Source organism: Bubalus bubalis, chromosome 3 (genome assembly GCF_019923935.1).
Source record: "Bubalus bubalis isolate 160015118507 breed Murrah chromosome 3, NDDB_SH_1, whole genome shotgun sequence".
NCBI lineage: Eukaryota > Metazoa > Chordata > Mammalia > Artiodactyla > Bovidae > Bubalus > Bubalus bubalis.
In genome coordinates, this window is record NC_059159.1 from 121280710 (window position 1) to 121297076 (window position 16367).

General features: G+C 40.1%; 1 protein-coding gene across 2 annotated transcripts in view; it reads left to right on the plus strand.

Moving 5' to 3' along the window:
• Positions 1 to 8642: 8642 nt before the first annotated feature.
• UNC13B (unc-13 homolog B) overlaps positions 8643 to 16367 on the plus strand; it is a 204692-nt gene continuing 196967 nt past the window's right edge. Inside the window, exon 1 of one of the 2 annotated variants that reach the window (XM_044940001.2) lies at positions 8643 to 9035. In XM_044940001.2, coding sequence (XP_044795936.2) covers positions 9014 to 9035 — 22 coding nt within the window. In that variant the 5' untranslated portion in view covers positions 8643 to 9013. The remainder of the gene's footprint in view (positions 9036 to 16367) is intronic. The other variant, XM_044940000.2, reaches the window with a different exon arrangement.

A 16367-nucleotide genomic window follows, 5' to 3' on the forward strand; every position in this document is an offset into this window, starting at 1 on the left:
CATGAGGTCTCTAGGAGTCGGACATGACCCAGCGACTTCACTTTCACTTTTCACTTTCATGCACTGGAGAAGGAAATGGCAACCCACTCCAGTGTTCTTGCCTGGAGAATCCCAGGGACGGGGAGCCTGGTGGGCTGCCGTTTATGGGGTCGCACAGAGTCGGACATGACTGAAGTGACTTAGCATAGCATAGCATACACAGAGTTAGCCTTTAATTAATAATAGATAATGAGTAAAGCAAAAGTTTGTTGCCTGGGTAATCTTTGGCTGCCCTTGCTGTCTTTTCTTTGCAGCGTTTCCAAGTTTTGGATGATTTTTATTAAGAAAACAACCCTTTCCCCCTTTTCTATGCAATGTCTGTTTTTCATAAAACACATGTTCATAATATATGATGTGTTCCTGTCCCTCCTTGCACCATTGTCGCACTGTCTTAATTACTGTGTTGATATGTGGTGGTGCATATCCTCCAACTTTAAGATCATAAGATTATATTGACTATTCTCGGCCCATTCCATTTCTATATAAATTTTAGGATCAGCTGGCCAGTTTTCATAGACACACATACACATGCCTATCTTCTAGGATTTTTATTAGGATTGCATTAAATGTACAGATAAAACAGTTTTTTTGTAATTCTTTGTTGTTCCAAATAATGTCAACATTCCCTTATTTAGTAAGAGTTGCATCCGGTCCCATTACTTCATGGGAAATAGATGGGGACACAGTGGAAACAGTGTCAGACTTTATTTTTTGGGGCTCCAAAATCACTGCAGATGGTGACTGCAGCCCTGAAATTAAAAGACGCTTACTCCTTGGAAGGAAAGTTATGACCAACCTAGATAGCATATTCAAAAGCAGAGACATTACTTTGCCAACAAAGGTCCGTCTAGTCAAGGCTATGGTTTTTCCTGTGGTCATGTATGGATGTGAGAGTTGGACTGTGAAGAAGGCTGAGCGCCGAGGAATTGATGCTTTTGAACTGTGGTGTTGGAGAAGACTCTTGAGAGTCCCTTGGACTGCAAGGAGATCCAACCAGTCCATTCTGAAGGAGATCAGCCCTGGGATTTCTTTGGAAGGAATGATGCTAAAGCTGAAACTCCAGTACTTTGGCCACCTCATGCGAAGAGTTGACTCATTGGAAAAGACTCTGATGCTGGGAGGGATTGGGGGCAGGAGGAGAAGGGGACGCCAGAGGATGAGATGGCTGGATGGCATCACTGACTCGATGGACATGAGTCTGAGTGAACTCCGGGAGATGGTGATGGACAGGGAGGCCTGGCGTGCTGCGATTCATGGGATCGCAAAGAGTCGGACACGACTGAGCAACTGAACTGAACTGTGAAACTTTACAAGAATCTTTTCACTTTAGGACCAACGGAAAAATAATAATTTGGTGACTCTAAGCACACTGATCTTTTAAAACAGAACAAGGAGATTTTATTTTGCCAAATAGTCTTTCTGGGTCAAGAAGTAGAATATATATTTTAAGGCATTCCAGTGGTTTTAAATTTTCACATACTGAGTTTGAGTAACAGAGTGATATTCAAGTAGAGAAACCTCGTGGGTTATTAGACATATAGAGGAGAGCAGTCTGAACCAAAGATAAAGATTTGGAACCTACTGACATATATAGATAGCTGTGGGCAAGGTTTAGAGTTTGAGGAGGAGGAAAAACAAAGGCCACACATGGAGACTTGAGGTTCTACTTCACATCTGTATTACATAGCTTAAAGAAGAAAATGAGTCAGAAATAGTAAATTAAGGAGGAAGAGGGCTCTAGATCTTATGTATGCGTGTGTGGTGGACATGCCAGCAGGTCTTGGTTTGTGCCAGAGAGCTCCTCATGGTGCTTATGACCACTGGGCAAGTCTTAGTCAGTCCTGAGTTCCTTCTCCCCACCACCTGCCCCTTCCAACTCCACTCGCCCCCACCCACTTACTCCCTCTCTCCCCAGCATTACTAAAATCTTTGTGTGTTTTGGCTCTTGGAATTGGTAACTGTTCTCTTTTTGCCAGATGGGGTTGATTATCTCCAGAGGATGAGTTTGCCCATCTGTTCAGGTTCATAAAGATGTGAATTGAATTTCGACTTTCTTTTAGGATTTTCTCCTACCATGCCCTGTGTGCTTGGCAGCATTATGCCGTGTGGATCAGCCTTCAGCCCCTGACAGCCATTCCTTCTCCTTCTGTCCACACAGCTAGGCCCTGGGAGCCCTTGGCTCAAAAGACAGATGTTTTGGGAATTCTCTGGCAGTCCAGTGGTTAGGACTCTGTCGTTCCACTGCAGGAAGCCTGGTCGGGGACCTAAGATCCCTGCAGCTGTGCATGTGGAAAAAAAAAAAAAAAAAAAGATATTTTGTATAGTGTATTTGCAGCTTGTTCCTTTAGCAACAGATTGTATAAACTTTTGTCTATGCACAGGGCCTATTCAAATAGCCTTTCTGCTTTTATAGATAAAATCTCAGTGATGAAACAAACTTTCCTTATTTCAGTTGAAACTGAGATGGTAGTTGGGGTTACCCTTCCCTTTGAGATTAAATAAAATTGCATCTAGCCCTTTACTCCATATTCAGTGGGAAGTCTAGTGCCATCCTGAAGCCTTCTGTGAATTCCAGGAGTGGGGAGGACGTTGACTTCTCATGACCATTCTGAGCCTAGGGTCCCTGGCCCTTGCTGAATTTGTAATTCACTAGTGTTTCACCTCCCTCGGCTGGTCTTTCTTTTGTTTTTTTCTAACCTAGACAGAATTCTTTTTCTCCCCCAAACCCCTTATGGGAAGCATTTGTGAATGGCAGGCTTTACTGAAGCTTTGGGGGTGATGTAAGGAATAGAAAAATATCTACCTAAATAATTTAAAATTGAATATTTGAACCTCCCAGTTCCTTAAATATTCTTAAAAGACATTCAACCATCTAAGGATTTTTTTTTTAACCCTCTCTCATATTCCCCTGCACATCTCTCTATTCACAATGCTTTATTAAGCCAAACCATTTTTCTATACCCATCTCTTCTGGGAGTTTATATTTGCATATCAAAAGGCTTATTGTTATAGAAGACAAAATCCTTAAAGAAAACCCTTAGGCCCTCTGACCCTAATCCTGAAGGAATGTGTTCTTTTGTGGTAATGAAAATACATTAATAGATCATTGGAGCATTATTCTCTGTTTTAAAGCAAGTTACTTTAAGTTCTGTGTTCCTCCTTTCTCAGAAATAGGTCGTATATTCTAATAACAAAAAAGAACATTTAATATTTACAAATTGTTGGAAGTCCTCTGTTTTGAGATAATGCTGATTTGATTTTTATCTTTCTGTTAAAGAATAGTTTCCCAAATGAAGTATGAGAATTGTTAAGTGTATGTTACTAAGGAGACCCCGGTTTTGCCTCAGGAGAGACTGTAAAAGGCCTGACAACAGTTGACATCTGCCTTGCTGTCCTATACCCCTGATTTGTAGTAGAGACCGCTAGTCTGCAGGGCCCAGGCTACGAGCATACTCCTCTAGAGGTCATTTGCCTCCAAACCACAGAAAACATCAATTTAGGATTCAAAATGGTTTGGACAATTAACGAATCCTTTAGTGTTCCCTGGAACTTCCACTGCTCCCTGGTATTTCCACTGCAGAGAAATGTTTGATTGTAGTAGCTTAAGAAATAAGTCCAAGAAAAGAAAATTGCATCTCTTCACTTTTTAAAATTTATTTGGCTGCATTGGGTTTTAGTTGTGGCACTTGGGGTCTTCGTTGTGGCAAATGGACTCTCTAGTTGTGGTGCATGGGCTTAGTTGCCCTGTGGCATGTGGGATCTTAGTTCCCTGACCAGGGATCAAACCTGCATCCCCGAATTGCAAGGTGAATTCTTAACCACTGGACCCTCAGGGAAGTCCCTCTGGTTCCCTCTAATCACCTTTTGGTGAGAACATTTGCTTGGAGAGTTGAGAACTTTGAAAGTATTAAGGATAAATCAAAATTATTTTCTCCATTTATTAAGGGCAAAGGGACTGTTTACCCTCCCCCCAGTTCTTAAAGTGTTTTATTGGAGACATGGTAAATCTGAGTCCTTATTCTAACCTTGGGAATAAAGATAAATCTCTCTAGGGATTAAGTCTAGTCCCCAGTCTTTACAATATAGAGGTATCTCCTATGTTGTGAACTAAATGAACTTTAGATATTCAAACAAGGGTCTCTTTGGAGATGTACAGGAGATTAGGATGTGCAGCCTTTTGTCTCTTGAGATATTGTTCTTTCTTCTGCTTTGCTGTATAAATTAATGAGATTTTATCCTAATTTTGCAGTCATTTTCAGGCTATCTTTTATTGAAGGAAAATGGAGAACAAGAGAATGGTCATGTTCCAGGTCTTGGGCAAGTTCTTGGGATTGGCCACCAAGTGAGGGTCCTTGATGTTGCTCAGGAAAGAATTTAGGAGTGAGCCTAAATGGTAAAGTGAAAGTGGATTTATTTAGAGAGATACACATTCCGTAGGCAGAATGTAGTCCTTCTCAGAAGGTGACAGGGCCCAGGGCTGTGGGAGTGGTTAGTTTTTATGGGCCAGGTAATTTCATGAGCTCATGAGTGGGAGGATTATGCCAACTATTATTGCCTCATTTTCTTTATCAACGAAATATGGATTAAAATAGTTATATTTTTATTGACTGAAATCTGTATATCTAGCCTGGATTGCTTTCTCAGGGTCAATTACATATTACATGCTGTCTAATGCGACTATCTGAAGGTTATCCCAGCACATCTCAAACTTAATATACATGTCCAAGGGACACATCTTTGTCCTAAAAACTACATTAACCATAGCATCATCTTTTTAGCCAGTCTGATTTATTTTTTTAATGTATTTGGCTGCACCATTCAGTTTGTGGAATCTTAGTTCCCCAACCAGGGATTGAACCTGGGACCTTTCAGTGAAAGCACAGAGTCCTAACTACTGGACTGCCAGGGAATTCCCTAATCTGAATTTAAAACTCTCTCATTTGCCCTCTCACCCAGTTGTTGGCTATGAAAGAAAGGATCTTATCTTCTCTACTATATTCGTAGTCATTGTCTCCCAAGTTCCATCACTTTTGCCTCCTTAACACTGATGGAAGGGTTAGGGGGATTGTCTCTTTCCTTCCCCCTCAGTTCTATATTTACTGCCCTAGTTTAGTTCCCCCTCATCTCCCATAGATCTTTCCTATCACTTATAAACTATTTAAAGATACGAACTGTGATTACCATGTTACTTTTGTATTGTCTCTCTATGCCTGACTTAAGGGGTGTTTAATAAATATTTGTCAAATTGAGTTATTTATCTGTTAACTATTTGATTTATTCATGGTTGCACCATGTGGCATGTGGGATTTTTCGTTGCAGCGCATCAACTAGTTGTGGCACATGGGCTCAGTAGTTGCAGCATGAAAGCTTCCAGAATGCGCAGGCTTCAACAGTTGTGGCACATGGGCTTAGCTGCTCTGCACCATGTGGGATCTTAGTTCCCGGACCAGAGAATGAACCCCTGTATGAATGAACCCCTGTATCCCGCATTTCAAGGTGAATTCTTTTTTTAAATTTTAATTGAAAGAAAATTGCTTTACAGTGTGCAGGGTGCATTTTTAACCACTGGACCACATGGGAAGTCTCAGGAAGGGTAAATTTTTAATGGTCTTGGAGGATGACTTAAGGATGATCATAAAGTTGGTAGAGGGCTCCCCTGGAACAGGGTTTGTACTCTGCTCCTTCTGCCTGAGAGTTTCCAAAAAGACAGCAGCAATGCCAGCCCTTGGTATTTGGCTTTACTGTCTTGAGATTTTTGGGTTTCCATTATTACCTATTTTCTTTGATCCATCCCTCCTTCCTCCTCATTTCCTGGATCTCAAAAAGTCTTAGTGCTGAGCTACCTGCCAGCTAAATCTAAGTGTCAAATCCATGCAAATGCTGAAGAACTTTCAAGTACTGTGTTGGAAAAATTAATGTAAACAGTGGGACAAGAAGGTTCTGGCTTTTTATCCCTGTTTGAGTTGCTTCTGAAGATACCCTAAGCTTTCTTATGAGCATACTTGTTCCTAGTCAAGTGCCTAGAGAGCAGAGGACCTTAGTGCTTTCTTCCTCTGAACTTTTAACTGGGAAACTGGGATCCCTCAGCGTCTGCATCACAACCTTCAGACACTGACTGTTGCTCTGCCTAGTGTCTTTTCATCTCCCAGCTGCATTCCCCCATCATGTTCACAACCTAAATAGTAACAAACATGTATTGGGCATGTAGTATGCACCAAGTATTTATTTATTTATTTATTTTTGCCCATGCTGCGAGTGGGCTTTCTTTAGTTGGGATGTGTGGGCTTCTCATTGTGGCGGCTTCTCTTGTTGTGGAGCACGTGCTCTAATGTGCATGGGCTTCAGTAGTTGCATTGCGTGGGTTCAGTATTTGCAGCTCGTGGGCTCTAGAGCACAGGCTCAGTAGTTGTGGAGTATGGGCTTAATTGTTCAGAGGCACATGAGGTCTTCCTGCACCCGGGATTGAACCCGTGTCTCCTGCTTTCGCAGGCGAATTCTTTACCATTGAGCCACCAGGGAAGCCCTAATTTAAAAGCATTTTGTCATTTAAACCTCAAAACCCTTTTATGAAGTAGATACTATCATTATTTCCTGGGAAACTGAAGTCATGTAGCTTGCCCTAGGTCACAAGTACCAGAGCTAGGATTCAAATCAAGTTATGGCAGGCAGATTTCTAAGATGGCCCCCAAATGATCCTACCTCCTGGTGGTATTTATGTCCTTGTGGAATTCCGTTTTCCTGAGTGTGACTGCTTCTGATGAAAAAAAATAAGGAGATATCACTCTATTCTTAGATTAGAAAAGATTGTGACTTCCCTCTTGCTATTAGACTTTATTGCCTTCTTGGTTTGCATGCTTTGAGGAAGCTACCTGCCATTTTGGAGAGGTCCACATGACAAGGAACTGAGACCAGCCAATGCCAATAAGGAGCTGAGGCTCTCTGTTCAAGTGCCCAGGAGAAATTGAGACCTGCCAACAATCATATGAGTGAGCTTGGAAGTGAATCCTTTTGCAGTCCAGCTGGAACTTTGCTTGCAGTCTGTAAGAAACCTTGAACCAGAGGATCTGATTAACCCATACCCAGATTTCTGACCCACAGAAACTGTGAGATAATATTGAAATTTTTTTAATTGATAAAGATTTTTTAAATGTTATTGTTCAGTGTTACAGAGTACATATCAGTATATCACTCCCAGTTTGCTGATGGGAAATATGCTTGTGTAGACTTTTGAAGTCAACTTGGTGTATATATTGATAGCACTAAAATATTTTTGTTTTTTTAAATAAAAAAATTTTAATTGAAATATAGTTGATTTACATTGTGTTAATGATTTGTACAGCAAAGTGAGTCAGTTATACATACTATACCTTCTTTTTTAATATTCTTTTCCATTATGGTTTATCATAGGATATTGATAGTACGGTAATTATTATAGTAATAATATTGTTCTCTGTGCTGTACAGTAACTGTGAGATAATAAATGCAGTTTTAAGCTACTAAGTTTTGGGGTAATTTGTTATATGACAATAGGTACTATACCAGGTGAATATGATTGGCTTCAAATTTTCATGCTCTTCATGATTTTATTAGGTTGTTTCCCACTACTCTATACTGTTTCCAAGTGCAGAGTGACTTTCCATCCTTTGTTAGATGGCCTCTGCATCCCCTAGGAGAATCTCTGGTTCCATAAGAGTTTTTTGTGTGTGTTTTGTTTTGTTTTATTAGTTTTTATTTGGTCTTTATTCTTAGTTCCAGAGTCCAGAAGTTCAACACCTTTTTAGTCCCTTGCTCTTGAGGTTAGGACAGCTGGGCTAAAGAGCTAGATATTTCAACGTCCAGAAGTCCAGAGAATGCCCATCAGGCATCTTTGTTGACTAGGCTTGTGGAGTTGCTTTGCTCAAAATCTTTCTTTGGATATTTCTCTAAATTTGGACAAACCCTGGATAAATCAAGTCTTCCCCTTTCCTTCTCCAGGCTCCTACTTACAGCTAGCTAGGTTTGCTTTTGGAGGGCAAAGACCCTGTTAGATTAATATAGACCCTCTCTGGGTCTGACAGGCAGAATCCAGCTGTGCCAACGGCTTGCAAACACAGAAACTTGAGCAGGGCTAATGAAGAATTGGAGCTTCCCAGGTGACGCATTGTAGAGAATCCGCCTGCTAGTACAGGCGATGAGGGTTCAATCCCTGGATGGGGAAGATTCCCTGGAGGAGGAAATGGCAACCCACTCCGGTATTCTTACCTAGGAAATCTCATGGACAGAGGAGCCTGGTAAGCTACAGTCCTTGGGGTCGCAAAAGAGTCGGACACGACTTAGCGACTAACCAACAAATTAGTTTCAGTGTGGTACTTTCCTGTTAATATTACAGAGGGATAGATTCTTCAAGGAAGTCGGACAGAAATTCTCAATGAAAAGAATCTGTTCCTGCGTAGAAGCCCCGCCCACATGAAAGGGGCACAAAGCTGCAATTCCCGCCTCACACAGGTGCCGGGGAAGCCCGCCCCTCTCGGCTGTAAGCCTCGTTAGTGGGCCGAGTAGCCTTCATTCTTTTACTGAGGAAAGCGGAAAGGGACCCCGCCTCCTACGTGCCCCTCGGGGGCGGGGCGGCGGACTGGGCGTGAGTTGATTGGCTGGGAGGCGGGGCGCCACGGCTAGGCTCTATCCCGGCGCTCGCTCGGATCCCGGGTGGAGTGAGGGAGGGAGTCCCGATCGCCCTTACCTCCCAGCGATGGCGCCGTGGTGCCGCGCCCAGTCCCCCGCCTGCCGGCCGGTAGTCCCCACTATCGGGAGCCCGCTCAGACGGTGAAAATTGGAGCGGGTCAGACGGAGCAGCGGGACGCTGCCTGCGACGGGGACCATGAGGAGCGGCGAGACCCGTGGGGTCGATAGCGGGAACTGCCGCGGCACCTGCTAAGAGGAGAGAGGGAGCGGCGGCGGGGCGGGGGCGCGGCGGAGGATCGCCGGCGGCTCGGCCATGTCGCTGCTCTGCGTGCGCGGTGAGTGCGCGGACTGGGGTGGAGGGACCGAGGTCGCTCAGGGATCTCCACGAGCTTCCAGTGGGCGTCGGGTTACCACCTTTTCCAAACTTCACGCCCCTCCCGTGTCTCGGGAAACCATTATGTTAACTCCTTTATGAACATCTTGAAGAGTTCTTTCCACTCTCTGTTGTTTTTCCTCACGCTCCTGTGAGGGACTGTTACCTCTCCGTTCCGGTGGCCATGTGACAGTGTTGTTGGCTGGCAGGCCCAGATCCTATTAAATAATATCCAGAGCTGTCCTCTAGTGAGAGTGGACGAGCTAGGGAACACGGATAGCGGGCGTCAGTTCAGTGCGGGCAGCCTCTATTCTTTTCTTCCTTCTCGCCGCACCGTAAAACCTCAGTCGGCTTAGTAGCAGGTTCTTTCTAATCGTGCTTTGAAGGAGTACAGCTGTCGTATCCCTTTTTCCAGTGTATTTATTGGCGTTCCACCTCCCTGTTGCTTGTCTTTGTCCCCTGCTCCTCCTGTGTAGTCCAGGCTAACTGTATGCTCATTCGACTTGAAAAGGTTGTGTCGGCTTCTCTTCTTTCAGAGCAGAGCATAAGAAGTATGATTTACTTATTTATATTTACTTCTCTCACACTAACTAAAGGTGAAGTCCTTTATTGCTTTTCCACTGAAGACGCTTGACCCACCTGAGAAGATATTTTAACTCAAGAGCTTTGGGGTTTATGAAGAGGCAAGGTGTGTCGACTAAGCTTCATGAGGGTAGAGGCTGTTTCTTAATGGTTTTTGTGTTCTAGGTGCCTGATATAGTAGAAGCTCAGGGCTGGTTTTGAATGAGTGCAGGGACTGTGATTTTAGAGATTATCAGATCAGAAAAAGCAGGGTTTGGATTACGTATTGAATTTGATCTTGGGAAATTCAAGTTACAGCCTATCATATCCGTGTTGAACAAGGTGGGATAAGGTGGCTCGGTTGTGAGTGAGGGAATTTATCTATGAGAACCTTTTCCCAGCACCTTTCATTGGATAGAGTTCATGTTTCTTTTGATTCTGTGGATTAGAAGCATTGTTGGTTGTGATCTCTGTTAAGTGTTTCCCCCAGCTTTTCGCAAATGAAACTGCTTTCCTCTGTTCTCTCCCACTGTTTTGTTAAATCTGTATTAACCCAAAATGGATTTGATTATTTCCAGGGATTATGAGACACACAGAAATTTTCTTCTTTCATGGTTGATTTTTCATTAATGAGAATTTTGCTTTGCTTTTAGTAAGGCATTTTCTCTCAGCAGCTGGGAATCTATTTATTCCTTTAGATCCCTGCTGTTGAGTAGCAGGATTTGGGAGAGGTTGGGGTTTGCAGTGTCCCTTGGACAGTTTTAATTCTCTACTGCCACATTGTATTACAGAACTATCCCTTATGAAAGATTCTTCAGCCAGGAGCACTATTAAACCAGAAATTCCTCTTTAATTGAATTGATGCTTCAGAGAAGGAGCTGTTGCTTTCAATTTGTTCTAATATCAGGCAGCTTTCATTTTCAAGGAATTCTGTTTAGTTAACTATGCTCTTTCTCTCTATAATCGAAAAGAATCTGAAAAATAATGCACAATATATGTTAAAACTGAATCACTTTGCTGTGTACTTGTAACTAATACAACACTGTGAATTAACCATACCTCAACTTAGAAAAAAAAATTCAAACAGTATTTAATCTGATGTTGAATTTGACAAACTGATATTGATTTAGTCATTCCAAATATCTCAATCAAGAAATCAATTTCTTGGTTTAACCCTTTAATCATGCCTTATCCCCTGCAGGTTAGGAGCTCTCCGCAGTATGACTCTAGCCCTCCTTTTGGCCCTATGTTCTTGCCTGTCCTTATGCAGATACTTTGCTCTAGCACTAGCTTTGTTCATTCGCACCATGGCAGTGTTCTGTGTTTTCCGCTTATCGAAAATGTATTCTTCCTTTCCCAGCTTATAGTCTACTTTTGTTGTAGAAAATGTCCTCAGTTCCTCAGTCCACAGTGATCTTTCTCTTTTAATGCGTTAAATTCCTTAAAACATAAATTACTCAGGATCTGAACAGTGCCGCTAATTTGGTGATGAATTGTATACCGCCTAGCAACTAGTCTTGCTCTGTGTTCATGGTGACCCAGACTAAGGAGATAAAAGCACTGGTCAGATCAGTTCTGGAATTCTGTGTTCAATTAGGGTATTTGATTCTAAGAGGCAAACTGAGAAACTAGTTTGTTCAAAGGGGAATAATTAGAATATCGAAGGGTGTAGAAACCATTTGAGGAATTTGATCCTTCTTGCAGAAGGATCATAATAGTAAATGAAAATTGTCTAAACTGTTGCTCAGACAGAACTAGGACAAGTCAGCCAGTGTTGAAAATGATAGGAGACATTTTAGCTTTTAACATAAGAAAGAACTTAAACAGAGTTGTTAACAAATGGAATGGACTATTTATGAGAATTTTTTGACATAGGATACTTAAGCAGAGATTGAATGAGTGGTAAAAGGAATTTCAACATTGAGTGGAATATTAGACTTGAATTTTGAAAAAAAAATTCTTTTATATAATTCACTTAGTCTTTCTTCAAGTATCTGGCACAGCTTTCCTCACAATACTGGTATCTTTTGCTTCCGTAGGAGCCAGTACCACCTAAGCAACTCCAGTAAACTAAATCAAGGATTTTCTTTAACTTTTGATGTCTTGGTGTTCATGACTGTTTTCTCCAAATAAATAAGCACTTTGAGAACTGAGTCTTTCCATATTTCTTTGTAATTGCTATAGTGCTTTATAACTGAGCTCTGGATTTTTCTCCCTAATTTGAACTAAAAGTGACCACACTTGTTAAAAAATCTAAAACAAAAAAGTTCTTGGGGTATAAGAAGCAATATATGCTGCTGCTGCTAAGTCACTTCAGTCGTGCCCGACTCTGTGCCACCCCATAGATGGCAACCCACCAGGCTCCCCCGTCCCTGGGATTCTCCAGGCAAGAACACCGGAGTGGGTTGCCATTTCCTTCTCCAGTGCAAGAAAGTGAAAAGTGAAAGTGAAGTCGCTCAGTTATGTCCGCCTCTTAGCGACCGCATGGACTAACATACTGTTAATCACAGAAAATTGAGAAAATGCAGAAAAGTGTAAAAAGGAAAATAAAAATCATCATGGTCCTATCACCTGCTCAGCATCGTTAAGTTTTTTGTTCTTTGCTTTCATTGTTTTGTCTTTATTATAGAGGTGATATATATGTATGATAAGAAATTCAGTTTTAGGATGTGACGTGAAAAGGACAAAGTTCTCCTGTCTTTATTCCCTATTCTTACTCCCCAGAGGTAACTACTGTGTACTCTTTCTTGTCCATCTTGGAAATTTTCATTACATTTAAGTATATAGATTCTACAATTAGAGGTATATTTAACTTTTTAAAAAGCTTAATGATTTATTTTCCTATCAGCTTTCGTGAGTTTAAATTGTTCCTTTTAATGGCTGTGGAGTACTGTTTCATTTTATGAGCATATGTAATTTAACCAGTTTCATATTGATGAAGAATCAGAATTTTTTTTTACTATTATAAATTTTGCCTTTATAAACAATATAATTTATAATTTTGCTATTATAAACAATGCCACAATGAACATCGCTATAGATAGTTTTGTTATGTTTGGAGATCACCAGTCAGCTTTCCATCTGTCTTTTCTGTGTGATTTGCTCATTGCTGTTTTCTTGGCATAATAATTACACTCACCTGGAGGGATCTCTCATCTCAGCAGTCCTCTATGAGAAGCAGATCCTTTACCAGTGGGTAAAACTTTATGTTTACCAAAATCCTGAAGACCTCAGCTCTTTTAAGTTTGACCTGTGATTTTCACGTACTTGTTTATCTTCTTTGATTATTTAAAAATTTATTTTCTATGTGTTAGTCGCTCAGTTGTGTCCCAACTCTTTGCAACCCTATGGTCTGAAGCCCACCAGGCTCCTTTGTCCATGGAATTCTCCAGGCAAGAATACTGGAGTGGGTTGTCATTACCTTCTCCAGGGAATGTTCCCAACCCAGGGATCGAACCTGAGTCTCCTGCACTGCAAGCAGATTCTTTACTGTCTGAGCCACCAGGGATGCTGAATATTTATTACTTGTGTTTTTAAGACAGAACAAATCAATATCTCTAGTAATGAGAACTATATCAAGCCAATGTATGTTGTGACTTGCCCTTAGAAAAACTTATATTTTATAAGCACATATAGTTATCTAACTAACTGAACAGATACTACTGGGAAACTCTTAGAAGGTAGACTCTGATGGACACTCAGGACACCTGTTGATTGTGGGTTAATTCTAGCCTGGGAAGACTCCAGTGATTTATTATCACTCTGAAAAGTAGGAATAATAATGATTTTAGAGTTTTCAGGAATAAGAACAGGTTGATCAAGGGTTTCTTCTCATCTTATTTCTGCAACATTGTCATCTGCCTCAGCTAACTCCTTGCTGCTGGGTTTTCATCGCATCAAGTAGTTTAAGTAGTTTCTGCCCTCATGAGCAGAGTTGCTGCTGGGTTCCTTTTGCTTAGCTGTGGCATCAGGAAGTTGATTATGCCTTATTTGAGCCAGGCAGCAGGGAAGGGGAAAAGGACCAATTTCCTCTGCCAAAGAGAGTTGTCACAATTGTGTTCTTCCTTATAAGCAGTACATTCTGTAATTTTTTTAGTTTTGAGAGGTTAGGTTTCTAGAAGTTGCATTCTTTAGGCCAGCAGGCTGAGCGTTGATCCTGTTTTACCAGTGCAAGGTATTTCAGACTTTGCTATGTGACTTTGTTTAAAGTTTGGGATGTGTATCATTGGTAAATATTTGTAGAGTACTTTCTGTATGCCTGTTTATGATACATATCTGTAGATAAGAGTCCAAGCAATCTACATAGGTCTTAAAATGTTAATATCTCCTTTATTAGATAAACTCAGAATCCATTAGGATTATTAAGTCTGAATTGGGATAAGTAGAATAAGTTAAGTTCCTGCTAGAGTAGGGAAATACTGCACTATTTTTTCTAACTTTTAAATAAAGCACTATTCTTTAAGTTGGGGTGTTTTATACATACATTATAGTGGACTGTCTTTAATAAAGTTCAGAAAAGAGTCAATATTTATATATTAAAATTTTTTTGATTTATATGTATATTAAAGTAAACAATTCTTTAAGTGTATGACTCACTGAATTATCACAAAGTGAACGCACTCAAATGATCACCACCTTGGTCAAGAAATAGAATACTACTAACACCCCAGAAGCCCACGTACTCTTCCTTTCAGTCAGTACTTCCTCCCATTTTCCCCAAAGGTAATGTTATACTATTCCAATGCTACAGAATAGTTTAGTTTTTTTTTTTTTTAATTATTAAACTTCATTTATTTATTTTTAAAATAAACTTTATTTTTTAAGAGCAGTTTTAGGCTCACAGCAAAATATAATATAGTTTGCCTGTTTTTGAGCTTTTAAGAATTGATGTATTATTGACATATTGGACTTCTCATAAATGGAATTATACAATATTTTTGGGGGGATGCTTCTTCTGCTTAATCTTACGCTTGTCAGATGCTTCCACTTGATGCATTTTGCAGTAGTTTATTTGTATTGCTGTATAGTAGCTCAGTGTATGAATATGCCACAGTTTATTTACCTTTGCTGGACATTTTTTTTTTCCATCTTGGACTGTGGTTTTATAATGCCACTCCAAATGTTTTTGTATTTTGTGTCTTTTGGTCTTACCTTCGTATGTATTTCTGATGGGTGTGTGTATATATATGTGGGATCAAAACACTTGTTATGTTCAACTGTAGTTGATAATGTAAAACAGTCTTCTAAGATCTACCAATTTACCTTCCTAGTAACTGTATTTCTGATAGTCATCAAAATGTAAAAAAAAAAGGAATTTGGCCAGGTTATCAAACCACTTCATAGGAATTAATACATGCTTATTGCATGTTAATCCTATAGGCTTGGTAATGTCTTTTTTTTTTTTAATGACCTGACCATTATGCTCAAATTGATGCCTCACATTTAAGACTGAAATCTGTGGCTTTCATTTTTTGAAAGAAATATTGAATTCTTGTTTATCATGCTGAACAAAGATAATAGCTTAGCCCTGAACTTAGGGGCATTACATACTTTTAAAAAGGAATATCATTTTTCTAAAGACAGAAGTTACCTATTTTTATTTTTGCAACTTTTTTGTAAGTCTGAAATTATTTTTAGATGAAAAGTTTTAAAAGAAATTATTGACATGAGAAAATGCATGTGAACATGGAGCTCAATGAAAAATGAAAAAGGGGATGAGGAGAAAGGTCAAACGGTAGGTTACTGTTGGGGGGGAAAAGGCTGAAAAGATACATATCAAAATATTAACAGTGAGAAGCTCCTATTGGCCAAAGATGGGGAATTTGCAACATCAATAACGATAAAACCCACAACGTTGAAGTACATCAGCTATGTTTATATCTATGACCTCGTCATACTGAAAATAACAGCAACTAATTGGTCACTGTTGGAGGACCACATATTTTGATAAGATTTGAACTGTTAGAGAATGGCGGTGAGATCCATAACTTATTTACTGTTGTATAGAATACTTAGGTGTAGCTGCTCCTGATGAGGAAGATCAGGCAACCAGCTTTGTATTTCCTGCTTTGTTGTGATCTTTCTGTGATTACTGAGAAAGAAAAGAAAAATGTAGGCATTGGTAGAATTTTGTGTTCAGCCTTATAAAGGAAATTGTCTCATTCTTCTATTTGTCTTCTTCAGTAAAAATGAATTCTCAGGTGTAATCTCCAAAAGCAACTATTTGAGAGAGGCCCTGACATCAAAGGAAAAAGTCATCAGGGCTTCTTTTTTTGTGTGTGCCAGTGAACCTCATAGTGATAAAATATGTGGTCAAAATATGACAAGAGAAATTTCATGCTAGGGTGTATGTATACAAATTGTTTCCTCCTAAGCAATTATATAAAATAGGAAAAATAAATTATTAATTACTAGAAAGCACATATTTCCCAAAAGAAAAATCTTCTTTTTTTCTTTCTATTACTTCTTTCTATGCATTTAGTTCTTAGTACTTTTTTGGGACTGGAGAACAGATAGGCCTGTGGACTGTGTTAGGCTATTAATTTTCTCTTGCAACTGTTTGCCTTAATAATTTTCATAGTGTTTTACTATGAGTGATATTGAGAAGAGGCTAGAGGGCTGTGAATGAGGAAGATTCTCCTAGCAACTAAGGGACTGGACAGTGGGGAGGTAATTGCTTTTATGTGTGATTCAGAGTGGGACAGAGATGATTCAAAGGGCTAGCTCACTGATG